At 55.2% G+C, this 14,943-nt stretch overlaps 6 protein-coding genes across 6 annotated transcripts; 3 read left to right on the forward strand and 3 right to left on the reverse strand.

The window, feature by feature from the left end:
• Positions 1-1,278: 1,278 nt before the first annotated feature.
• Positions 1,279-3,247, reverse strand: BO72DRAFT_211244 (putative inositol 5-phosphatase). The gene has a single exon (XM_040939674.1). It carries the CDS (start codon positions 3,143-3,145, stop codon positions 1,700-1,702), a length of 1,446 nt encoding a protein of 481 aa, XP_040798294.1. The 5' UTR covers positions 3,146-3,247; the 3' UTR covers positions 1,279-1,699.
• A 479-nt stretch (positions 3,248-3,726) lies between these two features.
• BO72DRAFT_211242 (putative pyruvate carboxylase) lies at positions 3,727-5,987 on the reverse strand. The gene is made up of 2 exons (XM_040939673.1): positions 5,766-5,987; positions 3,727-5,718 (listed from the first exon to the last, which is right to left on the reverse strand). The coding sequence occupies exons 1-2, from the start codon at positions 5,807-5,809 to the stop codon at positions 3,792-3,794; spliced, it is 1,971 nt and encodes a 656-aa protein (XP_040798295.1). The 5' UTR covers positions 5,810-5,987; the 3' UTR covers positions 3,727-3,791.
• On the forward strand, positions 5,732-7,877 carry BO72DRAFT_211198 (acyl-CoA carboxylase subunit beta). Its single transcript, XM_040939672.1, has 3 exons — positions 5,732-6,629; positions 6,689-7,271; positions 7,355-7,877. Exons 1-3 carry the CDS (start codon positions 5,994-5,996, stop codon positions 7,831-7,833), a joined length of 1,698 nt encoding a protein of 565 aa, XP_040798296.1. The 5' UTR covers positions 5,732-5,993; the 3' UTR covers positions 7,834-7,877.
• On the reverse strand, positions 7,862-9,490 carry BO72DRAFT_530262 (uncharacterized protein; the record flags this gene model as incomplete). Its single annotated transcript, XM_040950290.1, has 3 exons — positions 7,862-8,512; positions 8,576-8,962; positions 9,047-9,490. 3 exons carry the CDS (start codon positions 9,488-9,490, stop codon positions 7,922-7,924), a joined length of 1,422 nt encoding a protein of 473 aa, XP_040798297.1. The 3' UTR covers positions 7,862-7,921.
• Positions 9,491-10,526: 1,036 nt separating this feature from the next.
• Positions 10,527-12,765, forward strand: BO72DRAFT_410546 (uncharacterized protein; the record flags this gene model as incomplete). The annotated part of the gene is made up of 1 exon (XM_040942433.1): positions 10,527-12,765. The coding sequence occupies one exon, from the start codon at positions 10,527-10,529 to the stop codon at positions 12,660-12,662; it is 2,136 nt and encodes a 711-aa protein (XP_040798298.1). The 3' UTR covers positions 12,663-12,765.
• A 972-nt stretch (positions 12,766-13,737) lies between these two features.
• On the forward strand, positions 13,738-14,862 carry BO72DRAFT_516816 (aromatic alcohol reductase; the record flags this gene model as incomplete). The annotated part of the gene is made up of 3 exons (XM_040949603.1): positions 13,738-13,770; positions 13,840-14,021; positions 14,080-14,862. 3 exons carry the CDS (start codon positions 13,738-13,740, stop codon positions 14,777-14,779), a joined length of 915 nt encoding a protein of 304 aa, XP_040798299.1. The 3' UTR covers positions 14,780-14,862.
• Positions 14,863-14,943: the final 81 nt, after the last annotated feature.

Raw genomic sequence — 14,943 nt, forward strand, 5'->3', positions numbered from 1 at the left:
TTGCTGTTCACAGTTACTATGAGTGGCTACTACGGAGGACATAGATTGTAGTCGAGTCGAGTCAACTTAAGCGACCGGGATGACTCTTGAGCCTTCAGGTTGGGCCCCGTCAGTTCCCCTTCCTGGCTTGCTGCTGGCCCGAATCGGTTTCACCAGTGGAGGGCAAAAGAGCGGGGACCCAGATAGACAAGACAAGACAGACAGACAGGGCAGACAGACCCTTGTTGTCAATTCGGGCTCCATTCCTTTTTGTTCTGGTCTTTTTTTCCGCCCTTCGACGGGCGCTGAGCATGTCTTTTTTTTTCCCCGTTGACTACTATCACGGGTGGTAATGTCTCTATGTACATTGCCGCGTGTTTGGCCTTGCTGTCCTCATATGAGTATAACCCCTCCCATAGTACTACGGAGTACGGAGGACCCGACCCAGAAGACAAGGCGAAAGCAAGCGCATGCTTTCGACCCCTCGCAACATCTAGTTTGCTTCTCCATAACTCGATACACTAGCGAAGAGCGAGAGCTCGAGCTTATCGAGGATTTTAAGTCTCTCGAACTCTTTACATGTGGCAGGCAGTCTTTTCTACCGCGCGCGGGTATATCCACAATCAAAACTCCATCTTCGAGACTAAAGATTCAGGCCCCATCAGAGGAGAAAAAAAAACTATCTCCCGAGTTCCTAAAACCCCGGCCGAACTTTTTTTTGGTAGTTCTGTCCCTGTCTTGAATGCCCCCTCTCACCCTCTCCCTCCCTGTCTCGCTTTTTCTTACTCCTTTCCGTCTTGGTGGGTGGTCATGTGATATACATTGTAGATGTCGGAGGGAGCTTGGGGATAGATAGATGACTAGTAAGTTAAGTGGCATCTCTGGTCGGTGAACGGACTACAGGTAACAATGAGTGAGGCTGGTCCAACACGGAAAACCGTTTTTTCTCGACTCTCTTACTCAGATCTTAGGGACCTACTAACTAGCGGCAGTCTATTCATTGCACCGATCCTTCCTGGTCGTTTGAGCCGTTATCCATGACATCCAATCCTTGTAGCAGCAGCAGTTGTCGCTGCTTCCCTTTGTATGAAGGAAAACTAACGGGTTGGGCGGAATCCGCCCGGTCTAGATCACCCGTGCAAATCATTCTGTTCACCTGACCTTCCCGGAACTTATACTTCTGGTCTAGAAGCTATTGCGCTTCTAGTCCCGATGCAGGCTGCTGGTGAACGGTGCATCAGGATCTTCATGGGTGCGTGACCTTCGGCGATCTTGTCCGGTTGCACTACTGCTCGGTCGGGAGGAAGAGGAGGGAGGAACTAGACTAGACTGATTGTGTTTTACTTGTCTGTCTGTCTCGTGTTGGGGCGGGCAGAGTTGAACTAGCTGAGACTCTTGTGCCAAAAAAGAAAAAAATAGGTCGCCGAATTCGCCGGACGCGGAGTCCACTGTTTGAGCGTGAAACCCGTAACGAACGGTCGCAGGGGGGGGTGTTTATTTTGAGGTGAACGACTCAGATTCAAATCACGTTTTCCACCGTTCAAACCCGTTCGTGTCGGCAATTATTCATCTCGCTGGATCGAAGATCAATCTCCCCCCCCCCCCTTCTCTCCCCTCCGATCGACATGGGGCAGGGCTCCGCGTTGGAGGGGAAAAATAAGGGGAGGTTTCGAGTCGCAGATTTTCTCTTCTGACACTAAGGCTGCAACGCGACGCCTCGTCAGGCGTTCAACAGGGAGCGAAGCACGAGCCATGCACCCAGAAGCCCAACCACCGTGGCCACCAACACCCCGTTGCCCTCCCAGGTCAGCCCGAGATACGCGACACAGCCCACCACCAGCTCCTTCCGCCGCGCCGCATCTCGTCTACGCGCCCAGTCTGGGTCGATCGGGAACGGGGCCGCCGGCCGTTGGGCCAGCGCATCTGCTGGTCGCATTGGCCGGGTCGGGACGGAGACCGCGAGCGCGACGGCACGATGGTCAGAGGTTGGAAACAACGGCAGCGCATCGTAGCGCAACGGCCGGACGGGCTGTCCAGCCTGGTCCAGGTACAGCACACGGTCACACCAGCTGGGCCAGCGGGTCCCCGTCCACTGCCAATCCTGCGACAATGCGTGATCACCGCCCACCGCTTTACTCACGGCGTGGCGTGCCGCCAGGCTGTACTTGTACGTCGGAGGAAAGCTGATCGGCGCCTCCGACAGTCCCTGAAAGCACCGCGACTGGGCCCTCTCCCGACTCAGCTGATCCTCCTGGAGCAGATGCGAGTAATGGCGCGGGTCCGACGTCTCTACATCCACCCGGGGGAATCTGCTCGTCCGATCGCCCGGTTTCGGCGGTCGGTCGGCCGTCCGGTAATTGAGGTCTCCTGCCAGAAAGAGGTAACTCGTAGGGACGTAGATGCCCCGGCGATCGTGCTGCTGCTGCTGCTGTTGTTGCCCGACCGGCGAAGCCACTTCTGCAGAGCGCTCTTGGAGCAGGGGTGCGCTTTCCGATGCGTTTTCTTCGGTCTCGACAGGTTCCCGACCCGCGACGGCGGCACGACTATCCTGACGTTCAAAGACCAGCCGTTCGACCAGACTGCGCCAATCCGCATTCCTGCGCTCAACCGCCCATTCCATTGGCGCGAGATGCGCTGCCACGAATGTCAGCTCTACGGGTTGTTGTGTTTCTTCAGCTCCTCCTTCCCCGTCCCGCCGGGATGATGATGATGATGATGGTGGTGGCAGGTATCCGAGTCGCGCCCCCACGGCACCCTTGTTGCCCATCTCCTGGAACCCAAAGCCTATCCGGGCCGTCTCGAGCCAGGCTATTTGCTCTGCTACGTCGGACCGGGCAAACACCATCAATCCCGTCATCCCGGAGTTGTCCGTCACGATATTGACGTAATGCACATCATCCCAGCGCTGCGCGACCGCGCGATTCACAACCTGGCTCAGCGTGTCGAAGTACGGTGTCAGGAATGAACCCCCGAGGAAGGCGTACGCGATCGGCGCGATCTCTTGTAGCGAGAGTACGATAAGGTCGGGGGGAGGGACAGATGAGGAGGAGGCGTTGAGATTGTCGGTGAGCGGAAGGGAGTCGAAGAAGTGGTGGGAGAATCGATCGACGTCCACGAGATTTCGAGCGCAGTTGAAGGTGAGAATGTAGAGGTTAAGTGCGTCCATGGCTGGTCCGAAATGTGGAATGTTAGTGTTGGTGTTGGTGTTGACTTAACGTTGTCGTGATGGAGGTTGCGTATGATTGACAGACACCATGAGAGGGAAGTAGAGGGTGAATGTGGGGAGTTGCTGCTACGTAGTTGACTGTTGCACCGCACAGCTGCATGTGACGATCGGGGGAGGAATTGGGAGTGGAGCCGACGGCGGCAGATGAGGTCATCCCTCTTTGTTCAGCTTCACCCTTTCCACAAACTCACTCTACTCCCCCCTCCCTCCCGGTCAGGATCTCAAGACCCAGCACAATTTAGATTAGGTGCTGACGAAGATGGCTTCATTCTTTTGCCAAACAGTCCCTCCACCCAAGACATTTTTGTTCCTGGATCACACTTCCCGTATGAAAGGAACGCAGATCGCGCTATATTTATCGCACTGTCCCACAATCTACATAATGCAAGGGAACCATGGAAATATGTGAACAAGGTACGTGGCAGTCTGCAAGGTCACGCTCTAGAACGCTTCTAGACTCTTCCGACTCGATGGCATGCAGAATGTCAGTGTCCTGGGTCTGGAATGCGGGCTCCCCTTTTTATAGAACCTGCATGTTGTGGGTGTCATCTACCGCACGCGCTGCGATACCCAGCAGCAAAGGAAGTCACAATTTCCCTTTCACCGCGCTACCCTCCAGTTCGACCAATAACATACCTTCTGCTACCTCGTCCTCGTCGTCTTCCATCTCATAAACCCAGTGCGCACGGCCCGCGCGGGGGCTGCGAATCTCCACCTCCATTTTCATTAGCTTGACAAAGGCCACGACCTGGTCTTTGGCTATCTGATCGCCGGTCGCCACTAAGATCTCGATCAGCCTGCCGGAAAGCGGGAGGACAATGTGTCGTGGGTTGCGGGTGTCCCCGCGTCGCTGGGTAGACGAGACCAAGGCGGACGCTGCAGTTGTGGTGGCTGCGAGCTGGAGGCGATATGCTGCTGACGAGGTGGCGGTGGTGTACTCGACTTCGGCGGCCAAGGAGGAGGGGAAGTCGTTCTGGAGTACGCGCGTCAACCGGAGATGATGACGCAGGGCGTCCGTGTCCTGGGGTTGCTTCTGGGGAGAGTGGAGAGGCTCGAGGACGACAGACCATGCGTCTCCCCCGCGAAGGAGTGGATTCGACGCTGAGTTTCCGACAAGCGACGAGAAATTGGCATTTGAATCGGCTTTTTCGCGGTGACCTGTTCCCGCATGGCTCCCCATGTGGAGGACTTCCGTTAGGCGCGACTCCAGCCATTGATTGTCGATTCTGCGCGACAGAAAGTCGTCGTGGCCGGTCACCCCGCACAGCAGATCTAGATTGGTGCGGATGCCGCTGATCCTTGTGTCTGCTAGCACTCGTCGAGCTTTCAGCACCGTAGCATCCCAGCTGGTTGCGGTCACGATGATCTTGGCGAGTAGATTATCGAACTGGGTGCCAACTGTCACTGGTCCCCCACTAGTTGGGTTCACGTGGGTATCGACTCTGACCCCGTTGCCACCAGGACACATGAACTCCGTCACTTTGCCGGAGCTGAGTGAGAAGCGGTCATGGGGATCTTCGGCACATAGCCGTAGCTGCATGGAATACAGACGAGGAGCTACCAGTGATGTGGGCTCTAGACCAGTCTGTGCAAGTGTGTTCCCTTGCGCCAGTCGCAGCTGTATCTGGACGAGGTCGATCCCGTGAATCGCTTCTGTAATGGTATGCTCGACTTGTAGACGTGGATTGATTTCAAGAAAGTAGAATTGCCCTTGTTTCTCATTGACCAGAAACTCCACAGTTCCTAGCGAACGGTAACGAATGGCCTTCGCCATCCTCAGTGCCGCATCCAGCACTTGCTGCACCAGAGTTCGGTCAAGAATTAGAGACGGGGCCATCTCGATTATCTTCTGGAACCGTCGCTGCACGCTGCAATCGCGCTCCCCGAGCTGACAGACGTCGAGTCCGTCACCTACTACTTGCACCTCGATATGGCGATATCCGTCCACTGCGGCCTTCTCTGCGAAAACCGTCCGCGAAGGTGACTCTGCCATCGCTGCGTCGACGGCACGCTCCAGCTCACCATCGTCACGGACCAGACGGATCCCTCGCCCCCCACCACCGTCGACGGCTTTGATCATCACGGGATATTGGACCTCTCGTGCGAAATCCCGGATCAGGGCGATGTCAGCTGCTGGGGTCGGCGTGGCTGGCAAGACAGGCACACCGCACTTGACAGCAAGTTCCTTTGCTTGGAGCTTGTCGCCAGTCCGCGCCAGCGTCTCCCAGCCTGGCCCGACAACTGTGACTCCAACATCGTGCATGCGGCGGGCGAAGTCAGCGCTCTCGCTCAGGAACCCGTAGCCTGGGTGCACGGCTTCGACGGCATGCTCTTTCGCGAGACGGATCAGCAGCGGAATGTCCAGATATGCTGTGGGCGATTCCACCAAAACCTCCTGATCGGGACGACCCAGGTCGCAGTGAGAGCGATCCTGTTCTGTGTAAAGAGCAAGCACTTGGATTGGCGGTGACAGCTCACGGGCTGCGTGGATGATGTGCACCGCGATTTCGCCCCTGTTCGGTTGAGTAATCTGGTTTTCTGAGTTGAGATGAATCCATACCTGTTGGCAACAAGCAGTCGTGTGAACGGTCGGGGTCGTGACATTTTGGATGATCAATTGTGCTTCTGCAGTTGGTCTGGCTTAAGTGGTTGTTTATGTTGATGCGGTTTATCCTCGGACCTCGGGGCTGGGGCTGACTTAATCTTACCCCTCATAGCTGGCGGGTGATTATCTCCGCAGCGATATACCAGCCACAAACTCAGAACCCTTCCCGATCAATCCATCAAAATGCCGGATGACAGTAACGATAGCGACACGAGGGACACCCAACCATCCTCGGCGACGGCTTCAAAGCGTTTGCGCCAGGTCGCGTCGCATTTACCGGCCGACTACTCGGATGTGCTCGCTCAGATTAACGCCCTTCGCAGTATCGCTGCCACGCCCGATGCCTCGCGACGAGGCTACATCCGCCAGAAGCAGGCCGGCAAATTATGGGTGCGCGAGCGACTGGACGCTCTGCTCGATCCGGGCAGCTTCCAGGAGATAGGCTCTCTGTCCGGCACCGTGACGTGGAAGCAAACCGGCCCCATGCGCGAGAAGCCCGTGGCATTCGTACCGAGTAACAATGTCCAAGGGATGGGGCGGTTGCGCGGCCGCCGTGTGCTGCTCACGGCCGACGACTTCACCCTTCGCAGCGGACATGCGGATGGTGCCTCGCACGAGAAGACCATTTACATCGAGAAGCTCGCGCTTGCATTGAGGCTACCGATAGTCAAGCTGGTCGACGGGAGCTCCGGGGGCGGCAGTGTCACGCTCATTCGGTCCGCAGGGTACAGCTATCTGCCCTATGTCTCGATGTACAAATACGTCGTAGAGCAGTTGAACCAGGGGATCCCGAATCTCGGGGCGGTTGTCGGTCCAGCCGTAAGCCACTCTCCGGAAAGTGACCGCAAGTTGAGCCAACGACACTGACCTCCTCGCAGATTGGCCTTGGAGCCGCGCGTGTCGTATCGTGCCATTTCTCCGCCATGGCCGCAGACGTAGGCTCGCTGTTCAACGCCGGCCCGGAGGTAGTCAAAGGCGCCACCTTCGAAGAGGGCCTGGATTTCCAGACGCTGGGCGGCCCCACAGTGCATTGCACCAACGGAACCATCGACAACGTCGCTGCCAACGAAGCCGAATGCTACGAGCAGCTGCGCACGGTGCTGAGCTACCTGCCCAACTCCGGCCGCGAGGCGCCCCCCGTGATCGAATCCGAGGACCCGGCCGATCGGGAAGACAAGGCCCTGCGCCGGATCATCCCCCGCCGCCAGACCAGGATGTACAACCCCTGGACGATCATACGCAGTGTGGTCGACCGCGGGTCGTGGTTTGAGATCGGGCCCCTGTGGGGCCGCACAGCGATCGGGGGGCTGGCAAGGCTGGACGGGCGTCCCGTGGGGGTGATCTCGCTGAATTGCGAGGTGAACGGGGGTGCTCTGGACGCGGCGGGGAGTCAGAAGCTGACCCGTTTGCTGAAGTTGTGCGATGTGATGAATCTGCCGGTTTTGCAGTTCATCGATGTTCGTGAGTTCCCCTTGTGCATCTACAGACCTTTGGTTTTGTGAAGTCGACTTTGGTCCTTGCTAATACATTTCCATGGACAAAAGCCGGCTACGCCATCGGCACCATCGCCGAACGTACCGCCACGATGCGCTGGGGCGTGGAGCTGGGCAAGACCTACTTCACCACCACGACGCCGCTGTTCAACGTCATCGTCCGCCGCGCCTACGGGGTGGCCGGGGGTCTGATGCTCGGGGCCCGCGACCCCGTCATGCAGGTGGCCTGGCCCTCCGGGCAGTGGGGGTCCTTGCCGCTGGAAGGGGGCATCGAGGTGGCCCACCGCCAGGAACTGCGCGAGGCGGACCAGCGCGGCGAGAAAGCGGCGCATTACCGAAAGTTGGAGGAGGAGTACCGCCGGCTGATGAATCCGGTGCGCACGGCCAATGCGTTCGGGGTGGAGGAGATCATCGATCCCAAGGATACGCGCAAGGTGTGCTGCGCGTGGGCGCGGCAGGTGTATGGGACGCTGATGGCGGAGCGGTTGGCTGATCGGGCGACGGGCAAGGTTCGGCCGGTGTTTGCTTGATGTGATGTGCTTGTATTTTACCAGCGCTACAATCTGCAGCATTAATTCCCAATTCTACAGCCCTTGCGCTCGCTAGTCTCACTCTGGTTTATACACAATCGCCAAGCCATTCATGGATGACTCCACGGGAGCCTATCCTCCCCTCAGAAGTACCAGATGCGACATCCTTCACCTCCTGTCCCTGCTCATGCTCATCGTCCGAACTCGCCAGATCCACCCACTCGTGCTGATAATTGGCCCTCTCGCTCGCCGAATAACCCCTCGAGCGCAGCCAACCGAAGATCCCACGCGTAGCCACCTCCGACAGCGCCTCTGAACCCAGCGCCTCAGGATCAAGCAGCACGAATCGACGCTGGTCTAGTACATCACACCCCCCAGACTCAACCCTACAAATCCCAACAAGCCCTACACCAGCATCCTCAATCTCCCTGCCGTCGACAAGCCCCCACCTCCACCCCCGATACTCCAAACGGTGACACCCACAGGAAGCATGCATCCGCACCTGCAACTCAGCCTCACCCAGCACCGTCACCCCCAAAGGTTTCCACGGATGAACCGGCGCTCTACTCCACCCCCCTCCCTCCCCCTCTCCCTTGTGACTCGTCAAAAACAGCAACCGACACTCATCCTCCCGCCGTATGGCAACTCCATCGCTCACCTCTGTCCTCGCCGTGAGAAACTAGACATCCCGCCCAGTCCACGCAACAGCATCCAAATCCAGCGCCGCCATCCCATTCCGCACATCCCGGAGAATGGATCCAGCAACGTTTACAATAAATGCACCGAGCCATAAGCCCCCAAGTTGGGGCGCTCCATGCCCGAGGACGCGCAGCAGCGCGGGCATGTTACTCGCGTGAAGGAGCGGATCGATGATCGCGAAGGCGGGGTTGAGCCACGCGCTCACGAGATTGCATTCGATGTCGCGATTGAAGAATGTGCTGTGCAGGAGGGAGCGGATGCCACATGGGTTTGTGCTGAGGGTCATGTCATATGGGAGGAGGGCGTGGGGCGTGATGGGGTCGGGGTTTTCGTTGGCTTGGGTTTGTGTGGGAGTGGGTAGTGGCGGTGGGGAAAGGGGAAGGAGTTGGCGGGGGATTGGGAGGGAGGAATGGGATGTAGAGGGCTGCTGCTAGGGCTGCTGAGGATTGGGCGTGGAGGCGGTGGTGGGTGATGAAGTGGGTGAGGTATTCTAGGGCTGAGTGGGTTTAGGTACGCGGGGTTGGTGGTCTGTGATAGCTATGCGGGATGGTTTTGCGAGGTTGACGGACCAGGGGGAGAGGTAGGGCCGGTGGTTGTACTCTGCTGTTCTTGGGCTGGTGCCACTGGTTCCGGAGAGGATGGATCTCCACCAGTTTGTTTCGTCGGTGTCGGTATCGTAGCCAAGCTCGATTGCAGCGGTATAGTGATCGTTGGGTTGCCCGTCGGATGGATGCTCGTCAGAAGGAGAGAATGGAACTGTACACCCGGGCACCCCCTCCATGATCTCCGCCCACCGCGCAGACAGGATATACGCCCAGGCCAGGAACAAGACGGCTATGTAGTTGCCTTCGTCCTGGCCCAGAGCACCTTGTATGCCCGGCCACTGTGTCAAAGGTGCAGAGTCGGACAGATGCACAGCGAGTGAGCTCTGCACGCCCACTACAAGCTGGGCGGACATGGCTTTAGGGGACAGGGGACATTGTTCGGGGTTGGTGGAAGTCCGCCAGATTGAGCGACAGCTCGTGACTAGACCGTACCGGCCTTCTCGAGATTCATTTTCTATTAGATTAAGAGGAATCTGAGTATCTTCAGGGCAAAGGCCGCATCCGAGGAAGGAAGGCGTTCGCTGCAGAAGGCCCTTTAAATTGAGACATTCCTGCGGGAGGAGGGAGGGGAGATTTGGGGGGCTGATATAGGAGGACCATTGCTGATAGCTTTCGCGGAGGATTCAGTTGAAGTCTGCTTTGTTGGGACGGAGGGGTTCTTCCATGATAGAGGGAGCGGGTTGTGTAAGAGATTGGTGGTGAGAAGTAACGTTATGGGAAGCATGCGGAGTATGCGGAGTATGCGAAGTATGCGTATACAGGGATCAAACCGAGCCTTCGGCTAGTTAGCCCTTGTGAGTCACCTGATTAATAGATAAACATGACCTTGATGTATAGTTATTACTCTTCTCTTCTGAGTATCAACCCACTTTGAGTCTGAGATAGTGGAGCGTTGTGATCTTACCTATTGTTGTTCTCTCTTTTCGTGCGTTGTAAGTTATAAGTTATAACTTAGGGAGTAAACAACCAAGGGTGGGTCAGGTGATGTCACATGATGCTTAGTCAGATCACGCTAAGTTAATAAGTTGTTCCTGTTCCTGTTCATGGCTCCACTGCTCGAGCTATTTTGCGGGCCAACGGTAACCGGGAACAACTTCTGCGATTCTATTTCTGGCCTCGAAATAACCGTACTAGGTACAGACCAGTGAATGTTCCTTAGATAATTAGTCACTACCGTCATACCCTTATAGCAATCTTCCTATTTCTGTCTCTACCTATGAAGACCAGAAGCTTCCTTCTTCGTACGAGTAACTTGAGAATCGCATCTGACTGACAGTTGACTTTCAATCCATCATTCCCCACCTCTGCTCTTATCGGCCTCAAATCTCCTCTAAGGACGGCCATTCCAGGCTAGCCAAGCTCTTCAGAGCAGCAGCACTAAATACCGCGATGGAGACTGACGCGTCACCGAGCAAAGATGAGCTTCGCGCCCTACTGCAACAGGCAAGGGAGGCTGCAACAAAGGAGAAAGAGCGCGCAGAACAGGAGAAAGAGCGTGCAGAAAAAGTGGAAAAGCAAAATCAGAATACTACGTTTGCAGAATACCTCCACGCTTGCCATGACTTCATTACGGTGCCCATGACCATCCAGACCAACCGATCGCTCACTACCAAAGGTTCTATCACCGACCCGACCGGCCGTATATGCCCGACCTTTCTTCGACCGTTTGATTTTCGCAAAGCACAACAAGATGTCTTCGACGAGCTCTACAAAAGCTTTCATTCTCCATCTGATTTACGACTGTTTCCTTCGAGGCCTATTATTGAATACACAGGGAAGCAGGCATGCAGATATCCATTAGCAAGTGAAGCAGACCTGGCGCAATATAAAAAGGCAGAACTTGAAAATCCTGTTATGGAGATCTTTGATAAGCTGCTTCAGCTTCCAGAAGACCGACGTCCATTTCTCCTTGATGAAGGGATCATATTCGAAAACCATTCCAACACGGTCACAGAGAATCCAGATCAGATGACTCCCGCGCGACCTCCAACGAGTAAGGAGCAAATGAAACCTGCGCGACCTCCAGCGGATCGACACTGTGTGTATCAGAAATCCGGCGATACGCGAAGCTTGGCTTATATTATTGAATATAAAGCTGCGCACAAGCTTACTGATGCCTTCCTCCGAGCTGGCCTTCGACCGATGAACCTGGTGGAGGAAGTTGTTCAGCGGGTTACAATACCAACAGATCTTGATGAGAAACTTTGTTACGACGCTGCTTTCTTGTCATGTGCCGCCGTTACACAAACCTATGAGTATATGATGAAATCAGGCCTCGAATATGGCCTACTAACAAACGGTCATATGAAAGTTATCCTTCGGATCCCCGAGAACAATCCCGATGCACTAGAGTATGACCTCCTTGAACCGAGCCGGGATGCTGAGGCGAAGCCCACTGATGGCTGTGGTTTCCGTTTCCCTTATACGGCTATTGGCTACCAGTTAAGCTTGACTCTCATGGCAATTCGATCACCACAACGAAGCCAAGCATGGCGGAATGAAATCATTGCCGCATCAAGCAGATGCGAAATCGATTTCGAACGTGCGCTTCGTTCGATTCCAGAATCAGAACGCAAGACAAGTCCACCAGGCTCAGAATACCGGGAGCCAATTTATCCCATCAACAATCGGTCACCATATCTCTTACGCCTACGTGTTCGAGGTGATTCTCGTCCAGTGCAGCCCTATAGGAGCCCATCACCAGATTCTTCAGGTGAATCGGATTCAGGCCAGAAACACCCCCTATCCTCTCCGACTCAGGACCGTGGTAAACGCCAGCGGACATCGAACGCTTCACACCAAAGCCATCGAGTGCCTGGTCAGACATCAAAGTATAATTTCTGCACACAGTTATGTCTGCGGGGACTTGTACATCAGTCAGAACTTGATGATAAATGCCCCAATGTGGATCTTCACCGGAGAAAATCAGATGACCGGCGACACACTATATCCCGTGATACCTTGATCAAGCTTGTTGAACAGCAACTAAATGCGGACTTGGACTCCTGCACTCCTCTCGGAAAAGAGGGCGTACACGGCTCTATCTTTGCCATCCAATTACAATCACATGGTTATGCCATGATTGGGAAAGGTACCGACCATCACTCAGATCGTGAAAGTATCATGTACAGAAAACTTGAATCCCTACAAAGATTTGCTGTCCCCATCTACCTCGGCGATGTCTACTTGCAAAGTACCTATTATACTGACTCCGGACGAGAGATTATCCACCTTTCACTCATGGCGTGGGGCGGCCGCGCACTACAAGAGTCAGATCGCCCACGTTTACAGCACTACATGAATGATACAGAAGCTGAGGTCCGCGAAGCTGGTGTTCTGCACCTTGACTTGCACATGTCCAACTTTCTATGGAACGAAGAGGCAGCGCGAGTCATGCTCATTGATTTCAGCAGAGCAGAAATTTCTCGAAAACGCAAAGGATCGGTTGACCTCTCTGCAAAGCAACACCGCAAGCAACGTCTATTCACCGACCATGTACACACTGTCCCCCGCTATGCATGCTAGTAGGGTTTGAATGGTGATGTTTTGCCATTAGTGTACGACTTTGCCGTAGTGGTTTGGGACCTGATTTCGTGGTACAGGTATACACCTGCTCGTTCCCAAGTCGCGACATTGAAACAAGCGTTGTTGTAGCTGTGTATAAAAGACTTCGACTCGAGATAGTCTACTGTCTATTACGCGAGCTATTTCGGCGCCTTGGACTCAGTTTCTTGCATGTTGAACGCTTGTGATAATCATGTTCCTTCGTAGGTGTTGTAGTAGTACCCTTTATCTAGCGATCAGCAACCTCACTACTAGGTACCTACCACAGGCCTACTACCTAAAAGGAAAGAGTAAGGTGAGGCCCCACCCCTAGTGAGAAGTCCATGGTTCTACGAAGGCCATGGAAATCCTAATATAAGCTATATCTAAGCAGCAACGGTTGTAATCTGGATAGGAGACAATCTAAGCCTTGTCCCCTATACCAATCATCCAGCCCCATAACAATGTCAATTCAATATTAGCCAACCATTGATCAAAATTTGCGGAGAAATTGGCCGCCAATCCGCTAGACTGCGTGTGCTACTCTGGAATTAATCTCTTGACTCAAGTACGGCTGCCGACTGTGCAGACGGGAAGCCCTGTTGTCCACACCCGATCTACACGCCAATTCAAGCAAGACCCACACAGCAAGACGAAGCGAAGGATATGTCTTCTTCTTCTTCTTCTTCTTCTTCTTCTTCTTCTTCTTCTACTAATCAGCTACTACTAAGCATGCGCTCCGAAACAACGACCTTATCAAGCATGTCCGAGGTGCTTATCAAGCACCGCCTGTGAAGTAGGCTTCGGCCTTAATCTCGAGCCCGCGTCGGGACTGAAATCTATCCCGAAGGTTGACCGGTTGCCCTCGTCGGAGGCTAGACCATTGGATGAGTGCCGGGATAGCCCTAGATATACTTCGCAGCTATCTATATAGATGGTCAGGACGCCTGCCCTAGTTTGTGTCTCTGTTCCAAGACAAAGTGACTACAGTTTATCTGAGTACTGTCACTCACCCCATTGTTCTATACCTAACCTGTTACCTTAGAACCTTAGAAAAATGGCCACCGTCGGAAAAGTCGCTATTATCGGAGTACGCTATCCCCACACCAACCGGGTTCATCCCCTCTACCCTCATCTTGCCCCTAACCGTATCTCCCAGGCCACCGGCACCCTGGGCTCGCGCATCGCCAGCGCTCTAGCAGCCGCAGGCCACGAAGTCACCGCGCTGCAGCGCCCAGAATCCAACAAAGCGGCCCCCGAAGGGTTGAGGGCCATCAAGGTCGACTACCACAACCAAGCCGAATTGATCGCCACCTTTACCGGCCAGGATGTCGTTATCAGGTCCGTTCATATCAAATCTCCGGTTCCCTTTAAATCTGCACCAACTAAAACCTCTCAGCGCCGTCCCCTTCCCCCAACTCACCACCGAGAAACCCATCATCGACGCCTGCATCGCCGCCGGCATCAAACGTTTCATCCCCTCCGAGTTCACCACCATGCTCGAGTCCCCACTCGCCATCACTCTCCCCATCGCGAGGGAGAAGGTCCTCATCCGGCAGTACCTCACCTCCGCCCTGCCCGACCCCGCAGGAACCACCACGTGGACCTCCGTCAACAACGGCGCCTTCTTCGACATGGCCCTGAAGTACGGGGTGCTGGGTCCCAACCCGATCACCGGGAAAGCCGTCTTCCACGACGGCGGCGACAAGCCGATTGCCGTCTCGCTGCTCGCGGATATTGCAGCCGCGCTGGTCCGGCTCCTCGAGGACGGCACGTTCGAGGCCGCGGCCAACCAGCCGGTGTATATCTGCTCCGCCGCGGTGACGGAGCGGCAGCTGACGCAGCTGGTTGCGGAGGTGCTGGGGACGGATTTCGGGGCGCCGGAGGAGGTGTCCGTCAAGGAGCTGATCGCGGAGTCAGACAAGAAGTTGATGCAGGGGGATCAGTCGGTGGTGGTTAATTATTATTTTCAGATGATGTATGGGGAGGGGTATCGGGGTGGGGATTTCATGGAGTTCAATTGGAATGAACGGTTGGGGTTGAGGGTTATGGGGGAGGAGGAGTTGAAGGAGGCTATCCGGGGGATTTTGAGGGAGTAGGCAGGTGGATGATGTACAGTACAGGAGTTGCATGGTGGTGGCGTTGGGTCTGGTGTTGCGGTGGTAGCTTGCAAATGTGATGCAGTGCATATACGGTGCGTAATTCTAGATTCTATAAATACTGGGTTTATTCCTCGGATGCCGGCATACTCTCGTCCGAATAG

Source organism: Aspergillus fijiensis, assembly GCF_003184825.1.
Source record: "Aspergillus fijiensis CBS 313.89 unplaced genomic scaffold BO72scaffold_50, whole genome shotgun sequence".
Classification (NCBI taxonomy): domain Eukaryota; kingdom Fungi; phylum Ascomycota; class Eurotiomycetes; order Eurotiales; family Aspergillaceae; genus Aspergillus; species Aspergillus fijiensis.